We start from the raw sequence: 21,693 nt of genomic DNA on the forward strand, positions 1-21,693 counted from the left end.
TAGCCATCAAAGCCAGTCTATACACAGATGAAGGCCGATTTGATTTGTTTTAAACACCGGTATATGCCAACAGAGACAACTGGATCAACTTAAATAGCAAACACTGACTCAGGTTGTCAGTGGCAGCTGCAACAGCAAAGGCCTTGACAGCTGATTGTTGCTTAAAAGAATGTGTAAAAGAAGAAGCTCATTTTACAAAGTTACACAATCACTACTAACCCGTCAGTTTGTCTTTGAGCCGCTGATGTTCTTCTTTCTCGCGGAGCAGAGCTCTCTCTGTGTCCGTGTGAGCTGCCAGGCAAAGCTCCGTCTCCTTTATGGCTCCAGCCAGGCGGGTACGAACGGACTCAACCTCTGACTCTAATGTTTTGCGTGTCTGCTGCTCATTTTCCAGGCGGGTGGCTGTCATAGTTAGCTCAGACTTCAGGGTGGTCACCTGGTTATTGCCGTTAAAGACAGTTTGGGTCAGAGCTTCACTGTTCAGTTTGAGATCACGCCGAGCATCTTCTAGCTGTTCCTTGAGGGTCTCGTTTTCCTCCTGAAGGTGGCTCTCTTTGAGACTGCTGCTGGTCTGTGAGCGCTCCAGGTCTGCTCTCAGGATGGTCAGCTGCTCGTGTAAAGTAGACGTTTGCTGCAGCAGCTCCTTTTCCCTGTCACTAGCCTCAGTGAGCTGAGACAGGGCCTTTAGGAAACAGAGAAAAATAACATGTTAAAGCTGCCTCAATTCTGCAGCTGATCCACACAGGTGCTACTTCAAAATATATCACTTAGCCTAATATGTTTTTTAGAATTAGCAATCTGCACTTAACAACACTCCGTACTTCACAACTCTAACTTAGCATTTTGTGCATTTAGCTCATGAAAGTGTGAATTACCTCATTGCTTTTGCTGATGTTCCTTTTGTTCTCATCCTCGATCTCTTGCTGCTTACGGAGATGACTGCTAAGCAGATTCTCTTGCAGCGTCCGAGCACTGCGCTCCTGAGCCAGCAGCCTCTGGGTCTCACTGTGGTCGTCTTCAAGCTGGGTTGTTGACATATACAGTAAAGCACTTTTGTATCAATAACTATTACAATAGTCATGTTGATAGTTATGGTAGCATTATAAAATAGCAAACATCAATCATACTGACTGAGCATATCTAATAAATAAATGGATGGAGATAGGGCTTTAAAAGGATGTACCTGTTTCATGTTGTTAACTAGTGTTCTCATCTCCAGCTCCAGATTCCTGAGGGTGAGCTCCACCTTCTGTCTCTCTTGAACCTCAACCTGATGCTGCTCTTCTGTCCTCCTAAGCTTATCTTTGGTGGTGGTGTACATCATGTTGGCATTACGACGATTTTCCTGCTCCTGTTTTAACTGAAATCTAAACCAAGTGACAGGGAAATGTTTCTATAAATTCAAACACAATTTAAAAACAACCCAGAGAATCAGTGCTGATGTAAAACACGATGCACATAAGTATTGGACACCAAGACAAAGTCAAGATGAGGATGTGGTGTGAATCAAGCTTGAAAATATTTAAAAAGGATAAAGTTGTTCTCACTTGACGTTTGTGACTTCAGTCTGCAGTTCCAACTGGTTGCGCTCCAGAGCAGATTTAATATCTTTAACTTCATCCAGAGAGCTCTTTAGCTCCGACCTCTCCATCTCCATTTGGCTCACTTTGTCCGTCAGGTACCCGTGTCGACTCCTGGCCTTTTGGATGGAGCGCTCATATTCGTGGAAGATATTCTGCAGCTTCACCATGCTTCTCGAGTCTGTGAGAGATAATAAGGAAGTGTGTGAGGGAGTTTGCCACGTTTCACCACTCAGTAACAGACAACAGGTAGTTAGTCTATATACCAGTCAAAATAATCTGGTTCTGCCATAATATGGATTACAACAGCAGTCAAATAGGACTATCCATTGTGTACTAACCCTACCTCTGAACAACACAACTGATGGTCTCAAACACATTAAGAAGGCAAGTCATTCCACAAATGAACTCTTGACAAGGCTCATGTTAATTAGAAACCATTCCAGGAGACCACTTCATGAAGCAGACTGAGAGAATACCAAGAGTGGGCAAAGCTGTCATGAAGGAAAAAGGGGGCTACTTTACAGAATCTAAAATATGAAACATATTCTGGTTTGTTTAACACTTTTGTGTGACTTAAATAATTCCATATATGTTCTTTCATAGTTTTGATGTCTTCGGTATTAATCTACAGTGTTTCAAATAATTAAAATAAATACAAACCCTTGAATTAGAAGGTGTTTCCAAACTTTTGACTGGTAGTGTATGTATATTTATGTGTGTGTGTGTGCAAACTTTAACAATGCATCAGGATATAGAGTCCTAAAAAGATAAAAGTGTAATCATTTCTACAAAGAGTTAGCTTTCGAAGCAGCTGAAGTCGTACCTAAAGTGGTTGAGTCCAGCTTCTGAATGAGGAGTGACGCGTGACGATATCCTGACGTGGGCGAGTCGATGTCGTCTGTAGCTGTGTCCGATGACTGAGTGAGTTCATCAAAGTCTTCTGCCATTTCCACTTCTTCAGGATTCTACATATAGAAACAATGTGCAGTCTTAAAATCATAGTTTCTCATCATGCGTTGTGTACTCAAACTTTTAATACTTCTCAGCTTTTACCTCGTTTTTCAGTTTTCCACTAGTCGGCAACCTGAGTCCAACAAACAAAAGGAAGAATATCAGGGGGGATTTTTTGGGGGGAATGAATGGACATGCTCTAGGATTATTACAGCTGCACTGAACATCTGATGTAATAATGGTATAATGCAGTATACTGTTCTAGTTTTGGAAAACCAGTGGTTAGTCAGGCAGTTATACTAAAGGAGTTTAAAGAAAACCTGCATCCTAATCAGACCCACCACCGAAACAGTGAAGGTCTGTTCAGACTGAATGCAAAGTGAACTTCAAGAATGATTTATTCAAGCTAAATGATCAATTGGGGATTCTAGTCATCAGTGTTAATTCAACATAAACCCGTAATCACACAGGGAGGTGATCTTTAATCCACCATAAACTCACAGGACTTCTGTTTCTCTTATTTTTCTCTATAAGCTCATCTTATGAAGCAATTTGATAAATCTTTACATGGACAGAGATCTTCATTCACCCTCCCTAAAGGAAATCTGTGAAGTATCTCATCCAGTCTTCTTTTCATTGTCTTTTCACACAATAGTGCTGTCTGTATAATACTCTTTGCATTCAGTCTAAACACACCTAAAGGTTAGTGACAGAGAGGTAAAAAAAAAAAGTGGCATACTGCATATATACCTTTCTTCATCGTCGGACACTTCACTTAAAGTGCTATCATCAAACACTGAGAGAGGATCTCCATTAACATGGGCATTGGTCGGAGGGGCTCTGCTGTGCCGGGCCCCCCTGACCAGCTCCAAGGTCTTCACTACAGCTTCCCCTTCCTGTTTGTTCTGCTGGAGTGGGAGGTGCACTTGCACTGGTGCCTCGTTGGTGCTATGGAGAGCAATACACCTAGTAGTCAATGACTTGTGATCTACATTTTGGACCCCTTGGAGGTTTTGCTAACCCCATCAAATGACATCTTTTACAAAATGAAGGCTGGCGTCTTTATGTTGCATGTGTCAAAGTAATCTTTGTATGATCCAGGGAGCTCACATACACAAAAGCAGAAATGGAATACATTTTCAAAGATATTACCTGGCTTCTAAATTTAGAGAAGCACTGGGGATGAGTTGCTCTTGTTGCAGCAGTGTTCAGAATTTGCTGAAGAGGATGTTAGGGGTTTATAAAAATGCACAAAAGCAAACAATGCATACCTTCTGATAGTTTCAGGCTGCTGCTCCAGGGGAATCGCTCCAACCTGACTCGACAGTGATCCTAACCTGCTCTCAGGTTTCTCAGTCCTCAATTCCTCCAGTGCAGCTCCACCAGTATCCCAGGAAGTGCTGGATTTCTGCACCTCCATTGCAGTCTTTGCCGTCTCGTTGTCGACCTGAAAATAGAGGGTCAAAGATCTGATTCAGGTATGTGGGAGAGATTCTTCCTACTCAAAACACTTTCGGGCCAGCCTTTTTAAGATGCATGATGGAGCAGAGACTTGTACACTTTGTCATGCATAATTTAGTGTCACCCCTCCCTCTGGAGACCTAACACCTTAGTGTGGTTGCTCTAATTTGACATGGTATTTTTAAGTTAATGAGAGGGATACTCTATTCCAGGCATTGCAATGTTTGCTGTGGAATTTGCTCTGAAGGGAGAAAACCCTCAATACTGATCTGAATAAGCTACAATAAGATCAGATCGTCTGAAAGGTGAGCATCTAAAAAAAGAGAGATGGTTTAGTAGAGATAAAATCAAAGGCTCATTTCTTATTCTACATGAGCTGCAGAATTACTCTCTTTTAAAGCCTTTCCTTTGAAATGAACTGTATATTTTATGGTGTTAACTATTCTGCTGCACAACAGAGAACAACACATGTTGTCTTTATCAAAGGTGCATGCTTTCTTTTTAAAGAGACCTACAAACACTCAAAAGGCTGGCCAAAAATAGACCTATCCTCCTCATTTAGATCAGTTATTACAAAAGACCTGCATGTTTACAGACAACACAAACAGCAACCGGCATATCATCACAACTGCACTTCTTTTATAGGGAAAAAGAAGGCTCCTTGTACACACAAGTCACACCACAACACCTAAAAAAGAAATCATACCTTTAAAAAACACAACTCAACATAAAGACTCATGCAAAGTCCATGCATCAGCAAGGGCAAGTCACGACTAAACACACAACACAGAACCAGTGTTTGTCACTACAAGTCAGTACAAAAGTTTCTTTAGTCCTTTAACAAATGGTAGTTTGATTCTACACGTCTTTACAGTTTGTTAAAAACACACACACACATGCAAGAGTAACTTTTCTATTTGAACTTGAATTGAAAATAAATATCAAGACATGGAGAAGAAGCGTCTAACAGAGAGACATGAGATGAAGGTCATGACGTGGGGTCAGTTTGGGCCCTTTGAAACAGACGATGAAGAGAAATGAAACGCAGGACATGGATTAAGTGAAGAGAAAGTGAGGCGATCTAGAAGAGACTGTTTGAGGGGCGGCCATCCTCTACCTCTTTCTGGAGTTGGGCCTTTTCTTTCTCCAAATCCAGGAAGACACCCTTCAGCATCCCTACCTCAAGTTTAAATCTCTCCATGTCCTCCTCCAGTTCTTCATCAGAGACACCTGGGATCGACGTTGCACGCCTGCATGTGCGTGACTCAGGGAACTCCTCTGGATCCTCCTCATTCATCTCAGTTTCATCATCATAAGCACTGGTGTCTTTATGGATAAGGTCCAGGTGTGATCGGTGGATGTGCCCCAGTTTGACCTCATCTTTTAAGAGTGTGCCTCGGTCGACATAAGACGTGGATATGTTGTGATTATCTGAGCTGTCTCTCTGTGCTATGGCGAGCTGTGGTGATGGACACCTGCCATCCTCCTGAGCGTCATCAGCAAGTAGATCCTGCTCTTGACACATGCTGCTCTCACTGACTGGACGCTCACACCTGTCCTGCATCGTGCCGTCACATGCCGACCTGTCACTTGATTCTGTCACAGAGTCCTCCAGTCCAGACTCCCTCTGCTCGGGTATAGTGAGGAGGATGGTACTCCGTGCTCTGGCAGTTGGGCGCACAATGATTTCTCCTTCTTCTTCATCACTTGAAGAAGATTCAGCCACCCCTTCTTTGTTTTCGGCGACGTCTTCTGCCGGGGATCTTGATCTAAGCAGCTCCCCAAACTTCTCTTTTAATTCATGAGCTACATTCTTGAAAGTTGATTTCACTTCCCTTTTCTCCACTTCTACCCAGAGTTTCTCGTAACGTCGCTCCCACGGGACATCACCACTGGCTTCACCTCTTTCTTCAGGACTGCATTGATGTCTTAAGTCAATGGACTTTGCTCTGTTGTCAGGGCCCGTATGGCCAGATGCACATGGGTTGTCTAGATCTAACTGACATGAATCTATTGAATCATCTCTCTCCTATGATGGCATGAATGGACAAGGAAACACAAAACAGATAGGACAATGCAAAACACAATTTTGGTTTTCAATAAGAAAAAAAAGTTCCAACATTTCCATCACATTGCCGTCTTAGAGTAATGTAAATCAATTGAGTTATTTAATTACAGAAAACAGCACAATACCTGTAACTTCTACCAAAGTCAAGATCTATCTTGCCAAAATGTTTAGTAGTTACCACACCATTGGAAAATTCACATTTGAATATGTCCAATCCAACTTTGACAAATGACCCGCCTTACTCAAACCCAGCAAAAATCAGAATGGGACGTAGATCTGGGAAGTAGAGGTCAAATTCCCAGATTTGTGGATTTAAACCTGTGTCACTGTAAACCACTGATCCCAAAAAAGGAAATAAAAAATGGTGTGCCAACATACTGCAGTGGCCCTCCCAGGTATTACATACACTACCAGTCAAAAGTTTGGAAACACCTTCTCATTCAAGGGTTTGTATTTATTTCAATTATCTGAAACACTGTAGATTAATACCACAGACATCAAAACTATGAAAGAACACATATGGAATTATTTAATGAGCAAAAAAGTGTTAAACAAAGCAGAATATGTTTTATATTTTAGATTTTGTAAAGTAGCCCCCTTTTTCCTTCATGACAGCTTTGCACACTCCTAGTATTCTCTCAGTCTGCTTCATGAAGTGGTCTCCTGGAATGGTTTCTACTTAACATGAGCCTTGTCAAGAGTTCATTTGTAGAATGACTTGCCTTCTTAATGTGTTTGAGACCATCAGTTGTGTTGTTCAGAGGTAGGGTTAGTACACAATGGATAGCCCTATTTGACTTCTGTTGTAATCCAGATTATGGCAAAACCAGATTATTTCATAGTTGTGATGTCTTCAGTATTAATCTACAATGTTGAAAATAATTCAAATAAATGAAACCCATTGTATGAGAAGGTATGTCCAAACTTATGACTGGTAGTGTATGTGTGGGAACCACTGATTGAATTAAGACCTGTTGTTTATTTTACTGTCTAATCACCGAGTTCAAGGCAAATTTCCCACTGTAACAATAAATTTGTCTTCTCTTCTCCCAATGCTTTGCCTAGTATTACCATAAAAATAACAAAATAGCACAAGTAAATTATAAATATTAGGATTTAAGCAGTATTCTCTGTGTAATTCTTACCTTTTGATGTTGCCCGTCGGTCTCTTTATCACTCTCTCTGTCACTGGCCACCGGTGAGCGCTCAGGGGAACCTAAGGAGAAAAAACACTTAGTATAGAGAACAGGGCATGAGCACAGAAATGTCTACATGCATTCTTAAAAAAGTGAGTCCTACCTGGTGTAACCATGGCAGGAAGCTCAGCTATATTCTGCGGCTGATTGTCAACTTTGTTGGTATTGGAAGAAGGCGCCTCATTGTCAGGCTCCCAATCTGATTCTGAACAAGTCACGGTAAGAAACAGAAACATGCTGTGAACATGAGCTGTGGTTAATTGTACGGACATGTTAACATTTTTTTTAAAAAGGGTCTCACCGTCTTCACTCTCTGGTTTCTGGAGCACCAGCTTCCTTGCTCGTGGTTGAGGTTGAGGTTGAGGCACTGATTGAGTGGGTGTGCCAGGCAGACTCTTGTTGGAGGTGATGCTTCTCTGTGGGGTCGGGGGTGCTGCTGGAGCCACATCTTCATCCTCCTCTTTAACTGGAGGATTAGTGCATTCTGGGAACTCCTCAAGTCCAGGGGAGGCGATTCTACGGCCAGGCAGGGTTCTCTTACTGGTGGTACTGGCTGAGTCCCAATCTGATGCATCTGTGTCATTGAGACGAGCGACTGGGGTTGATAACATGATATGACACTGAAGATGCTGAGACTAGAGCGGGAGTCTATACTGGGATAACCTTTACATTTCAATACAACTAGCTAATGCATTACAGTGGAATGCTACTACAGTACTATCTATCAAGCTGGGGTGTCAAAGAAGGAACTACAGGCACAAGTTCACCTTATCTAATCAGCTATACTGTTCACTGACCTGCTTTGCGAACTTCAAAATGCAGATGATAGAAAATACAAAGTCAGTGTTGCGAACATATAAAAAGACTTAAGCTTCTAAGCATTTAAAAGTGAGGCTTCCATGACATTCAATTGTTAACATTATGGTTTTTTTTTTTGTTTTTTTTTTTTTTTAAAGGTGGGGATATTGGATTTCATTTTCAAATTCAACGCATCTTTTCATTGTAGGTTGAATTTTGCTCAATGCAACAATAAAAACAAAAAGGTCTGAGGAGGTCAACCTGTTAAGACCAGTGGTTTTTAAAGTGGGGGCCACCAGGGGGGCACTAGGGGGGCCTTAGAAAATTGGAGGGAAGGGAAAAAATAGAATCTAATTATTTCTTATTTTTATATTTTTACAAAACGTTTCTTAATAATTTCCCATGCTAAACAAATGTAATAATTTATGAAAAGTGAATAAAAGTAAGAAAATACATTCTAAAAGTTGATGTTTCTTTACAAATTTTGAAGCATTGTCTGTGGGTTTGCAAAGGGGGTCCCCTGCCAGAAGCTAATGCTGTTTGGGGGGCCTTGGTATGGTAAAGTTTGGGAACCCCTGGTTTAGACCATGGGCTAAAATTGTTAAGGGAAAGAAATGTACTTCTTATAGCCGGAGCTTTGGGTTTCTTTTTTAAATTTTCGCATTAAAAACCTTGCCAATCAAAAATCAAAAATCAAACTGAAGAAGCCAAAAGGAAATGTAAAAACCATAAGTGAGCAATCACATTTGATGTCCTAGCATTGGTAGTGGGGCTGTGGGCTTAATGAGGAAATTGTACAAGAATAATTCTGTTTAGGCGTGATGTAGAATAGTGCTTTGTCGGTCTGTTCATTGGGCCATGTGGAAAGCAGCTGTTTCAGGTAGTTAACATTTCTCAACCAGCAGACCCTCTTTGAAGAAAAGCATGTATGGTGTGACTGCTGAACTACCATCGCTACTACCAACCATCCCATCAGGGTTCATGGAGACATTAACATTATGGTTAAACGTATTAATCAGAGAGAGGAATAACTCATCTTACCTTCAAGATCATCCACGTCACCCAGACCAAGCTCTTCCATAAGGTCTGTGAGAGAAAACACAAGTTCAAACACTTCTTCAAATAACTTCAACTTTAGACCAACAGAACCTGGGACGTCACAGAGTAGACTATTTACCTGTTGTTTGCTCTTTGTCACTTTGAATTTTGCTCAGGACACTAAGAGGTTCCCATTTTGTTTTCTCAGTCTAATAAAAAGAAAAAGAAAAAACATTTCTTTTTCTATTCAAACATGACAACAGTTTGAACCCTTTACTGCATTTAGTTGATGAACCTACCTCCTTCTGTACAGTTTCTTCCCTCTCCACATGTTCCCCTCTGTACTCACTATTACTGCTTGCAGCTGCAAATGACAATACATGTGTGTTATGATTCAGGAAACAGGAATAGCTGTCCAATCAAAATATTCTGATCAAGCAAGATGTCACTGTCAGAAGTTTGTGCAATGCGTTGCCATGCAGATGAGCTCCTGGTTATTTAGCATAACGATGCAGAGTTGGGCATCAGACAAGCATTTCCATTCCCTCACTCAGCATCAGCCAATCATGTTTACAAGTGCTGTGCTCACTTCTTGATATTATCTGAGCCATGATCTGCTGAAACCAGGCGAGCAGAGACAAACCTCTGGCCTCTTAAGTCTCAAATTTGAGACAAATGCAGTTCGGGGGTAACAGGCAGGATGGAGCAGTAGTTTGTGATACATGCATTCTCTTATGACGAGCTGATGGTCAGGTTCACATGCTGTTCCTTACACCTATGAGTCGGGACATTCATACCCTTTTCCTGGCTGCCTCTTGGCCTGCCTACACTCCATCCAGGTTCTAGCACTGCCACCCTATTGTTTCCTTTCCCTCTTAAAAAAGAGGGTATATAAAACAAGTCTACAAAAGAAATGTCACAACATTGGAAAGACTGTTATAACACATGAAAACATCTTAAACATAAATATTCTGCAACATGTGAGGGCTTGAACTTTAATTTATGCTTGCATTATTTTACCAAAGTCAGATTGTATTATGTTAGGATGAACCACGACCAAACTTATCCTGCAGCATGAAATGGAGCGTGGAATGATTTGATCGCTTTGGATTAAAAACAGTAAAAAGGAAATTGACGTACCGTCTTTACTTTCTTCCTTGACAGCAGATGTTTCTTCTTGATCCTGAGGATGTGAGCTTTGTTTCTCCTCACGTGGCATTTTAACACTTTCAGAGTGGGACTGAAAGACAACAACCTGTTATTAAGTGTTTAACAATCATCTGACCCAAACGTGTATTCAAAACATCTCTTCACTATACCTCAGAGTCCCAGGAATCCTGCTCTTCCTCCCCTTTCTCTAGGCCCAGCTCAGACAGGAAATCTATTCAAACAGATGGAGAGTAATGAAAGTCCTGGAACTGAAAGGAGCAGTGGTAGCTGCAGAATGTTGCAGGTTTTCTTGGATAGGCACAGATTAGACTGAGTCAACTTAATGCAGCACAAACAAGTGTTCTCAGGATTGTGGTAGAAGCTTACTTTGTGTTGGCTGCATTGTTTTTCATTTACAAGAAAGAAGCGTCTAAATATCAGAATATAAAGCATGTGTTTCTGTTTAACGGACATCCATTTTTTAACTTGACCGGTTACATCTCTACTCTGATCTTTTTTTTTTTTTTAATTCTTTATTTTTGTTATTGGACAGCAGTTTGTTGTACAGAGCATTGACATATAAGAGTGAATAATATTCATTTCCTCTGCAGTCCTCCGTTTTTTATGATTATTGGAACTAAATAGAACCTGGGAGAGACGATATGTAGATACTTATTGTGAGCCAGAAACATTTCAGAGAGAGATAAGTAACAGAAAATCACACAGAAAAACAAATAAACATGAAAATAGCTAAGACAAGACAGCATCACAGGGTCCCTGAGTGGTATCATCCACAAAATCTGTCTGTAGGGGTTTTACATAGCTAGTCCACTTGGTCCAGAGTTTTATAAATACGTCCTTCTGAAGTCGTAAACAGAAAGTAATCCTTTCCATAACATAAATATCATGTACTATGCCAATCCACTCCTGTATTGTGGGAGGTTCAGGAAGCAACCAGCGCCTCGTAATGGCTTTTTTACAAGCAACAGGTATCTATCAACAGGCCTCGCCTGAAAATCTACATCTCCTAAAAATAGTACAGTAAATTGTAGGGGCATGTCAATATTAAAATATACTTTTTAATATTCTGTTGAACTCAATCCAGAAGGGTCTAAACATTGGACATTCCCAGAACATATGCCAGTGGTCTGCTTCCTGAAATCCACACAACCTCCAACACTTTGAGTCCCCTCCTGTAAAATGAACTTTCTGCTTTGGTGTGATAAAGAAACGGATCAAACACTTCCATCCAAATTCACACCAAACATAAAAATTGGTACATTTCCACTGGAGTCTACACACATCTAATCAAACCTCATTTATCTCTACTCTGATCTTAAGCACACAGAGAAGTGAGGATATGAAGAGGATTCACTGTGGAGAGGGAGCATGTGATGCTATATGATGCAATGCTATAGGACACAGTGTAACAGCTGTTGGTCTCTAATAGTTAGAGATGCTGAAAGACTTGTTTTAGATTAATTTGTAGCAACATGGCTTGAAATCAATTTCAGTTTTATTCAAGCGGCAACCTCCGGCCGCGAGAATTGAAACCAATGCAGAAGTGTTAAAAACTGCAGTTCATCGAGTGTCCGCTTGAGGCTGGCTCCAGGAGTCCTGGAAACCACATACACACCAATTCAAAAATGCCTGCTACAAAAGGCGAGTGCAGTCTGGATAGCTCATTTCATAACGCGGCTATGTCGAAGATAGAAGTTTACGAGTTTTCCATTATGAGAGGCACAGCTGTCTTGATTGACAGGCGGGAACACTGTAGCTGTTGGCGAGGAGGCTCAAAGCCTACCTCTTTACGTCACACTCACTCAACAGCAGTTAGGTTGAGTTCAGCATTTCTAATATGGCTCCCGCCGACGATAGGCTTCAAAACAGCGCTTCAGAAACAGATGGGTGACGTCACGGATACTACTTCCATTATTTATCCAGTCTATGGTTTTATTCCTTTGTTCTTAATGTATTATTTGAACTAACATACCCACAAAATTCTAAAATGTGTTCTTCATCAAATTTTGTAGTTCAGCAGAAAACATCCTCATATAAAGTGTCCAATCACTACCGTCTTTGATTCGTATTAAATCAAACAACTTTGAGAGGCCTCGTGCCACGACACCTCGTTCATCCGGATGAGTCACAAATCTTGTTATCTCGTTAAACTTCCCACTTCGGCGGCAGAACGTGAGCACTTACTGCGGTAATAAGCACACAATAAGGTGTCCAGAGAGAGTGATGTTGGTTTGGATGCCCTCTAAAGCTCCAATTAGTTCTGCTTAAAAATCACATCTGAACACAGCAAAAGTTCAAGACGGCCACAGGACTCGAGTACCAAAGAGAGTCAGCCGGACAGCGTGATTGTTTTCAAAACATCCTCTTTAAACACTTCACATTCCGGGTGTGATAAATTATTTTGGTTCAACATACTTCAAGGTTTTTCTCTTTACATACCTCTTTTCTTATTTTGGGATCCTTCTGTCTCAGGCACAGGCAATGTGGCTTCAAGGGACTCTGCACTCCCTTCAGGTTGATTGTTGTCATCTGATGTTTCACCATCCTCCTCCTCCTCCTCCTCCTCCTCTTCGTTTTCTTGCTCATCCTCATCATCATCATCATCATCAGTGTACTCTTCCCTCTGTGTAAAAAACATACAAATACATGTTAACTCTTTTTCTAATACTGGGCTGTCTTCAGGGAATTCTTAATGAACAGACAAGCATTGTGAACAATCATAAGAAATAATGCAGGGTGGTGAAAGTGTTGGCAGAGCTACAGGGTTTACAGACGCCCCTATTTCTAAACTGCTACACTACAAAAAATGGATTCTATTTCACCTGGCCCACATGCTCTTCGACGTCGCCTACAATCTCTACATCAGCTGATTCTACTTTAACACCATCATCAGTCTGGTGTATCTCTTCATCAGACAATTCGCTCTTGTCTGAATCAGGGAGTTGACCTGCAGTGACCTCATCTTTAGCGGGAGGGTTTGAAAACGTCCTCTCCCTTATTGGATCTTTACTGAGGTCATCAAGTGACCCTCCTTCCTGGGGTACAATGGCACTTTTGCTTTCTAGTGGAACATATCCGATTAGTTCAGCTCCGCGTTCATCCTGTGACTTGCTGTCTTTGCGCGGGCTCCCATCATCCGACACTTTGACTGTCGCGCTGGCAAAATCATACTGCAGCTTTTTGTCCATGCTGTCAGAGTCCTCGCTTGTTTCATCGTCTCTCTCAGCATCCGGCAACGTTTCCCTGTTAATCACTGAATTTGCATCATCTACATCAAAAGCTGATTGAGGAGCCTTTTCATTGCCTTTATCTTCCTCATCCTCCGGGTCCTCTTCCAACTTAGCGTTGGTTGCACTTGAGGGTCTAGACTTTGGCGTCTCCAAGACGTCACCACAGTTTTCTAAACCATCATTCTCTGTCTTCTCCATTTCCTGCTTTTCCGATTCGTTGCCCTCATCTTCGTCATCCCAGCTATTGTCATCGGCTCTCTCGTGCTCCAAGTCTTCTTTTTCTTCCATTTGGGATGACTGAGCAACTGGTTCCACATCATCATCATCATCATCATCATTATCTAGTGATTGGTTTCTGGTTATTTTATCCTCCTTTGGTTCTGGTGACACAGCAGGGGAGGGGTCATTGGACTCTTTGTCAATACTTCCTCTCTCTTCATTTTCCAAGGAAGCATCAGAGCCCTGCTGCTCCTCAGTCTGCTTCACTGTCACTATATTTGTTTCAGTCACTGGTGGCTGCACATCGCCTGAAATGATGGAGCCATTATCACCCTGGTTGTTATTTTCGGATGTAGAATCCCAATCTGATTCTTCTTTTGTTGTTTTAGCAGCTCTGCCTTTGGACTTAGGAGTGCTTGTTGCAGATAATCTCATGGGGGACAGGGGTTTATCTGTCACTGTCTGAGGTGAGACACGTTTTGGAGATTCTGCCACTGGTGATGAAGAATCCCAAGAATCATTCAGGTGGTCTTCATTTGGGTGAGGTAATGTTGATTTGGAATTCTGCTTTTCTGCTTCTGGTTGTAAATCTGCCTCGTTGTTCTCATCAAGCATCTCTTCTTGTACCTTATCTTCCTTGGACAGGTCAGCATCACTGTCCTCTAAGGAGGAGCCCCATGAGGATTTGCGTTTCTCTTTTTTATAGGCTTCATCATTCGATCCAGCATTTGTGGAGCCATCTGTATTTTCATCTTCATCCACGGGGATCGCTTTCATTCGCTTGGCGAGGACAGTGTTGCGCCCTTTGTGGTTCTCTTCCTCTTCAGCACTGTCGTTCCACACAGTTTCACCACTGTTTTCTTCATCGATCCAGGAGTTATCATCTTCTTCTTTATCCATATCTTTTTCAAATTCTTCCTCTTTAATGGAGCCTTCTTTTAAACCCAAGTCAGGGTTTATATTTTGGCCATATGGCCGTGCACTGTCCTTACCAAGGCTATCGTCTTCATCAGAGAATTTAGATTCTACCCTGATGGCTGACACGACACAATCCTCCGCTACATTCAATGTTGCTGGTATGGAATAGCTTTTTGTTTCAGCTGGGCTGCCAATATCATTGTTTGGAGTCTCTGTATTGGCATCTTTTTCTGAGGCATCAACATTCTCACCTACGACAGCAGAACTAATCACACCTTCACAAGACACCTCAGTGTCGGGTTTGTCTGGAGCATCGGCACTGTCAATAATCTGAAGGGCCTCAGTAACAGAAGGTTTTTGAATGCTTTCAAGTTCAGCCGAGTTAGCCTCAGCAGAAGCTGCAGAGTTATCACTCTCTTCCTCTTCACCTTCATTATCTTCTTCATCCTCTTCTTCACTTTCCTCATCCTCATCTTCCTCCTCTTCTTCGTCTTCTTCTTCTTCCTCCTCCTCCTCCTCTTCTTCCTCTTCTTCTTCATCCTCAGAATCTTCATCCTCATCTTCTTCCTCATCCTCCTCCTCTTCTCCATCCTCCTCCTCAGAGTCCCCAGGTTCTGGGCTTCCTGCTTTGGGGTCAGATCTTCTTGTACTACTTGATGGCTGCTCTGAGTGTTTGCTTTTGTCCCGCTCAGCTGTGCTGCCTGCTCGTCAAAAGAGTTTAAGAGAAAGATAGAAGGAGGGAAAGAAGTCTTAGACATGCAAGTGGAAAGCTTCAGTAGAAATATTTTACCTTTCTATAGCTTGGAAGAGGGGTAGAAGTCATCTGGGGCGCTTTGGAAAGGAAGGAAACAGGAGAGGGATCTACTGGGTGCTGTGGAGCTTTGTTTGATGGTAAAGTCTGTGGGAGGTATGGGATTCTCTGGACTCTATTTTCACTCTCTGGCTCTGATTCTGTGCCACTCAGGGATCTGTTCGGCGGCGCAGATGCTAAAGGCAGGCAGGGACAAGAGATTACAAACAAAAAATCGCAAACTATGGAAGGAAACTAACAAGTGACTGAGCAGGAAGACTTTCAGTACCTTGTCCTCTTTCTGATGCAATCAATTTCCTTAGGTTTACCTTCAGGGGTTTCTGAAATACATTATATCCCATGAGAACTAGAAGAACATTTTGGAAAATCACACTTGACACAAAAATATAGAGAAAAGAAATGTTTCACAAACCTTTTCAATTAAAACTGATTCATCATCATCATCTGATGAAGGCCATTCATCCGCAGCACTTTTTGAAACCCTTTTAAAGAAAGAAAAGTGGTTTGACTTTTTACATCTCACCTGTTAAACCAAGTATCTAACATGTAGAAGAAATATGTGCTTACCGACTTAGTGACTCAGACTGAGAGTTGTCTTCAAATTCTGCAACAAAGCAGAGGGACTTATTTTCAGTCAGTTAACACTTTGCCTTATTTAAAAAGATGACATACTTGTCATATCTAAGCATGATGAATGACACAGCCAAATCTCAAAATGGACTAAATCTCAGAAGCAGCACAAAAATGTATTTTCCTGCAAACAGCAGCATGTAGAGTATCCATCATCACAACATGTTAGTGACTGTTACTGGAAAAACTAAGACAGTCTTTGTTGAAGTTCAAGACAGTTCATCTAATCAAAGTAATACCTCCCCCTGCTTCATTTGCTCCATGCTCTAGATCCAGTAGGTAATGCATGAGGAATGAATGAAATAATCAAAGTCAATAAAGAATAGACACAAATACATCCTCATACTATTTTCCCTTTGATAAGCTTTAAACGAGCAGTATATCCTTACCGTCTTTGTCAGTGGCTGGTCCTCCCAAAGAAAAGCCGGCTTCGATATCTTGGGAGGGACTGCCCAATAAGGTTTTTTTCTTCTTTTTGCTTGGACCTTGAAATGACAGGGAGGCTCCATCGTTCCTTTGGGTGCTGTGCTCGTTTATCAGGAGGGAACAACTACAAGAAAATGAAGACAGAGTAAGTGTTATAAGTCCTAACCTACGGCCTATGACCTTACCTAACCTACGTATGCAGCTTCAGGTGTGCAAATCTGACATGAGCAGGTACAATAAAAGAAATAAGGAAGAATGAAAGTGTCCAAAGATGACTTATGAATGACATTTATTGGGCCTTACTCACTTTCATGGGTTTAGTTGTTAAGAGGAAACACAACTGAAGTGAAAGGATAAAGAGCAAAGCTTACGGATGGTGGCCATTCATCCCTGCGTAGTCATCAGCTGACCATCCTTTGGTATCTTTGAGTGTGATATCTGCATCAAACCGCAACAGCAGCCGCAGCATATTGATTTGTCCATTGCCAGCAGCTATCATCAATGGGGACCTGCAGGTAAGACCCAGAACAGCAGAGTGACCAACCTCAGATAATGAATTCAGATATATAAAGGTTACTGGACATGTAACCACAAATGTGAAAAATGTTTGGAACTGACCTTTGGTCCAAGGAAAGCAAATTCACATCTGCACCCTCCTTGAGGAGAAACTCAGCCATCTCGAGGTGGTCCTCACGGACGGCTACAGTCAATGGTGCGAACCCCTCCTTGTAAATGAGATCATGTACCCTGTTAACACCTGGTATCAACACACCTTCCATATCACCCAGGACACACGCTATCATCAGGTATAAACACCCCAAAATAGACTTCATCAGGCAGGCAACATCACTATATTAATATGTCATCATGAACTGAGGGTCATATTTTATAGGTGGTGAACATTCTGATACTCTATTCAGGTATACAGGCGGCTGTTAAACCACTTTCCCCATGGGTCACCAAGGTTCTTGATTTTGTTGATTTTTAAGCACCCAGATGTAAACACTAAATGTAAAACCACATAAACAATGGGGATTTAATGCAACTTAAAACCTCCTTCTTTAACTATGATAGTCCACAAATGAAGTGACTTTTTATAATCTCAAGCTCTTTCAAATAATCTAAGCCCAAGGCTGCAAAGTTGTCGATAGAAAGATAATGTGGTGGACAAAGAAAGAACGACAGTATCACCTTATTCTGTGAATTGATGTCAGCCTCGTGCTCCAGCAGCAGGACAGCAGTGGATATGGCTGGTATGTTTGATGCCAGATGAAGGGCTGTGTTGCCATTGATATCCACCAGATTAGGCTCGGCATGATTCTCCAGCAGTATGCACACACAGCGCTCATGCTGGCCTTGCACTGCCTGAAACAGTGGATGATTGGTGTGAATGCAGAGGCTTGAACAAGGTTTACATCAGGACGGAAGCAAACTATGATCATTTCAACACATTTAATATTATCTAAATGAATGTTAGTTATAGAGGATTACCTTCATCAAGGCGGATCTGTTTTGATTGTCGCATAGGTTAAGCTTGGCTTTGCTTTCAACGAGGAACTGCACCACTTCAACATGTCCGCTGGCACAGGCGATATGAAGCGCTGTCCTGTAACAGTAAAGGAAAGTTTAAGTGCAAACATTATTGTTGTTACTTTGACACTTGCACTGATATTTCTTAACTTCTATACAACTAGTTTAAACTTCAGGATTACTATCTTTGTTGTTTTCAACATTCAGGGCCAGTCACAGTATTCAACAGTGATATTTAGAACATGGCTCCTATATGCAAATGCTCTTTTTAAAATAGCTCATTACAGCTACAGCCATAAAATGCTTTGTTAATGAAAATAAATGAAGTATTTTAATGATTTGAAAAAAAGGTTCAGTTATTTTTTGATGCAAAAACTTGCTAGTTCCAGCTTCTTGAACCTAAAACTAATGTTATTCCTCTCACCCATTATGAATGTAAATGAACAAGTCTTTGTGTTTTGGACCATCAGTAGTACAAGAGAAACATCTTGAAGATGTTGTAGCATCTGCAGAATTGTACTGAGATATTTTATCACCTTTATTTTAATTTGTAGAATTGAACAATAAATCTGTATCATGAAAATAATCATTACATTAGTTAATAATAAAATACTCATTAGTTGCAGCCCAGTCTTAGTCACTGTCAACTTTATTTGATAGATGCAAGAAGTGCACTTAATTATAATGATAAAATAAATGATTTCATAATACTTTCATTTGCATAGCACTTTTTAATACAAGTAACAAACTGCTTCACATATTTTTTTTAAAAAGATAATAGAAGGAGAGAGTCAATAAAAGCACCCAGAGAAAAAAAGCAGAGTTACAACGTTAAAAAAATGAAATACATTCACAAAATAAAAGGTGTGTCTCGAGTAGTGAAATAAAATTAGGGATGAGTCTGATTTCCTCTGGCAGGCTGTTCCACAGTCGGGGGGCTCTGACAGCAAAGGCCCCGTCGCCTTTAGTTTTTCAGCCTAGACCGGGGAACAGCAAGCAGAGCACTGCCAGAGGATCTCAGACTGCGTCCTGGTTCATGGGGAGATAAAAGCTCAGAAATGTATTGAAGGGCGAGTCCATGTTGTGCTTTAAATGTGATTAAAAGTGTCTTAAAATCCTAAAAACAACAGGGAGCCAATGTAAGGATGCTAAAATTGGGGTGATATGGTTTCATTTTTTTGTTCAAGTTAAAAGCCGGGCTGCTGCACATTGCACTGTCTGAAGGCGGTGGATTTATTTTTGGTTGACAGGTGTATAGTGGGTTGCAGTAGTCAAAGCGGAAGGAAATAAACACATGAATGAGTTTTTTGATGAAATAATGGACTTTACCTTCAAAATATTTATGAGTTGATAAAAAAAAGGACTGGACAATTTTCTTTATTTGTGGCTTAAAACTCAAGTCTGATGTCCAATGTCCATTATAACACATTTCTATATGATTTCTGTATCATTATATTTTAAGTATTTTGATAATTATTGCCTAAAATGAACATTTCCCTGATTCTAAAGAGTCAGACATTATTTTTTACCTATCCAAAGCATTGAAGCAAACGCTCATGTGCTCCACTATCATTGGTCAGTTACTCCTGACTCATACTAATTGTATTTGGTAACTTGATACTACTTTGAAACATAAGTAGAAAATACACTGTGGTGTCATGTACATTTCAAACAGCAGGTAGTGATCTGCTGAAAGTTTAAATACTGGACATCGTTTGACCAGAAGCCAAATTGATACCCTTAGGATTAAAAATTAAGATGTCATTTTGTCAGCTTAGGAAGACTTTAATATATGCTGACGAATCATGTAGACAGAAATGCCATGTAGGTTAAAGGTGACAAGAGGGTCAAGTGGTCACATCATGTAATCATAGCATTTAATCAACCATGTATTCAAACTAAACACTGAGGCATGCTGTCAAAAATGAGGAAACTAGTGCTTTTGTCCCACATACCTGTTCTCCTTGTCAAGTTGATTGATGTCATTCTTTTTAGCCAGCTGCTTCAACTTTGCAGTGTCACCCACAGAGGCAGCCTTGTGAACCTTCCCCAGGTCCTTGTCCTTCAGCTCATATCCCACAGAAAGCACACTTCCATTATCAGGAGTGCCGGAAGGCTTCTTTTTCTTAGTGAAGCTGAATATCTTCTTCATTGTATATTAAGGCAGCTCAGCATTCCTCTTGCACCGTCACTACCTGACAGTCGTCTGGGGCTGGAGGATCACAGCAGGAGGCTCTTCCATCCCTATAAATAAGACGTGCAAAGCGGATTAGACAGCTATAAAAGCATGCTGAATACCCTGCAGCGTTCATCAAAATATACACATATATATGTATCTCTGCATCACAAATAATCTCCTCTACAATATCACACAGGAAGATAGCTCTCTTATAAAAAACAAATGCATGTAAGAATGGCGATTTAAGCACCATTTAGTATCTGGTGAAATGACTCAGACATCCTGCTACTTGACTGTCAAAACACAGCGATCAAGCTAACAGCAGCTAACTAAGCTTCGTGTACCTTCCAAGAGGACGTCCTCCAGTCCACAAGGTTACCTAGAAGAACATGATGAAGCATGATGAAGAATGCTGGAGTGTCATTATTAAATAGAAATGCACAGAAAGACCCTGTTAGCTGAGGCAGCTTCGAGATGTTTATATGAATGTAGTTTAGCAAGCTTGTGGCTTGTAACCATGGAAACTGAGTGTACGAGTGGTACGCTAACGTAAGAACCACGTAATATCTAATTTAGCTGTTATTAATTCAGACATTATTTGAGGTATTCAGTAATTCAAACGGCTTTATCTGCTATTATCATGTCACACTGCATACATATTTTTATTAATGAAGCATTATAACACATTAATATATATATTCTGAATGAGTTGGCTCTGTGCTGCCCTCCCACGTCGTCACCTCACAAATGATGCAAACCGCGACATTCAAACTGGATGTGCAAACACAGACAGGCAGAGTCTGGATTGCAGCTTTAACACTAAAACAGCAACATTAATAAACAAGACTCGTATCAACTCAATGGCATTAGTGCTTGCCTTGTTAGCTAACACTAAACTCCTTGACACAAACTTAACCCTGCTAACTTAGAGCTAATTAGCTCTGAAATCAAAGCTGAGATGGAAACCAGCTTTAGCTAACCTACACAGATCGACCCCTTCGAGAGTAAAACAAGGAAGCTACGCGAGAAAGTATGCTCGTGACTATGTGTGTAATTAAAGGTAACTCCAGAACATTCAATCAAACACCAACCTGTTGATCCTCGGGCTCAGGGCATCACCAAAGCGTTACAGCTAAAGCTAGCTAACGAGCACAGGCTCACAGGAACGTATTGGCTGTTTAGATTTTAAACAACCAATCAGAAACGAGCTCTGGTGGGAAAGGACTTTCACTGACCAATAGGCGGCCTCGTTTTTTATAGAAGGCTGGTTTATGAGCCACGTAGGTTTGTTAAGACAGAGGTGATGAATTCTTGTGATATATGTAGTGCAAAGGGCTTACCACTTGATGGTAGCATTTGTGTTAGAATCATTAAAGCAGCTCTCTTGCAGGTGTTGGTAAAAGTAGTCAGACTTTTTACAGGCCAAAAGAACCAAATGCTTTCAAAACCTAGCCTTTTAATCAGCAAAAAAAAAACAAAAAACTA

General features: G+C 41.0%; 1 protein-coding gene across 20 annotated transcripts in view; it reads right to left on the minus strand.

Annotated features, from left to right (window-relative positions):
• si:ch211-272n13.3 (ankyrin repeat domain-containing protein 26) overlaps positions 1-21,466 on the minus strand; it is a 32,797-nt gene extending 11,331 nt beyond the window's left edge. For 2 of the 20 annotated variants that reach the window (XM_034685325.1, XM_034685323.1), the window contains exons 1-32: positions 21,300-21,394; positions 20,553-20,587; positions 19,985-20,273; positions 17,991-18,105; positions 17,691-17,864; positions 17,118-17,224; positions 16,871-17,008; positions 16,463-16,623; positions 16,313-16,339; positions 16,011-16,047; positions 15,856-15,925; positions 15,712-15,763; positions 15,423-15,619; positions 12,705-12,888; positions 10,415-10,476; positions 10,236-10,335; positions 9,869-9,997; positions 9,395-9,459; positions 9,235-9,304; positions 9,099-9,143; positions 7,561-7,833; positions 7,363-7,464; positions 7,209-7,279; positions 5,176-6,024; positions 3,806-3,981; positions 3,285-3,482; positions 2,637-2,667; positions 2,407-2,548; positions 1,548-1,761; positions 1,184-1,367; positions 876-1,022; positions 220-682 (exon numbers count right to left, since the gene is read on the minus strand). In XM_034685325.1, the coding sequence (XP_034541216.1) occupies positions 220-682; positions 876-1,022; positions 1,184-1,367; positions 1,548-1,761; positions 2,407-2,548; positions 2,637-2,667; positions 3,285-3,482; positions 3,806-3,981; positions 5,176-6,024; positions 7,209-7,279; positions 7,363-7,464; positions 7,561-7,833; positions 9,099-9,143; positions 9,235-9,304; positions 9,395-9,459; positions 9,869-9,997; positions 10,236-10,335; positions 10,415-10,476; positions 12,705-12,888; positions 15,423-15,619; positions 15,712-15,763; positions 15,856-15,925; positions 16,011-16,047; positions 16,313-16,339; positions 16,463-16,623; positions 16,871-17,008; positions 17,118-17,224; positions 17,691-17,864; positions 17,991-18,105; positions 19,985-20,181 (4,780 nt within the window). In that variant the 5' untranslated portion in view covers positions 20,182-20,273; positions 20,553-20,587; positions 21,300-21,394. Of the gene's footprint in view, positions 1-219; positions 683-875; positions 1,023-1,183; positions 1,368-1,547; positions 1,762-2,406; positions 2,549-2,636; positions 2,668-3,284; positions 3,483-3,805; positions 3,982-5,175; positions 6,025-7,208; positions 7,280-7,362; positions 7,465-7,560; positions 7,834-9,098; positions 9,144-9,234; positions 9,305-9,394; positions 9,460-9,868; positions 9,998-10,235; positions 10,336-10,414; positions 10,477-12,704; positions 12,889-15,422; positions 15,620-15,711; positions 15,764-15,855; positions 15,926-16,010; positions 16,048-16,312; positions 16,340-16,462; positions 16,624-16,870; positions 17,009-17,117; positions 17,225-17,690; positions 17,865-17,990; positions 18,106-19,984; positions 20,274-20,552; positions 20,588-21,299 lie in introns of all 20 variants that reach the window. The other 18 variants (XM_034685339.1, XM_034685334.1, XM_034685340.1 and 15 more) reach the window with 15 other exon arrangements.
• Between the last annotated feature and the right edge of the window lie 227 nt (positions 21,467-21,693).

Source organism: Notolabrus celidotus, chromosome 6 (assembly GCF_009762535.1).
Source record: "Notolabrus celidotus isolate fNotCel1 chromosome 6, fNotCel1.pri, whole genome shotgun sequence".
NCBI lineage: Eukaryota > Metazoa > Chordata > Actinopteri > Labriformes > Labridae > Notolabrus > Notolabrus celidotus.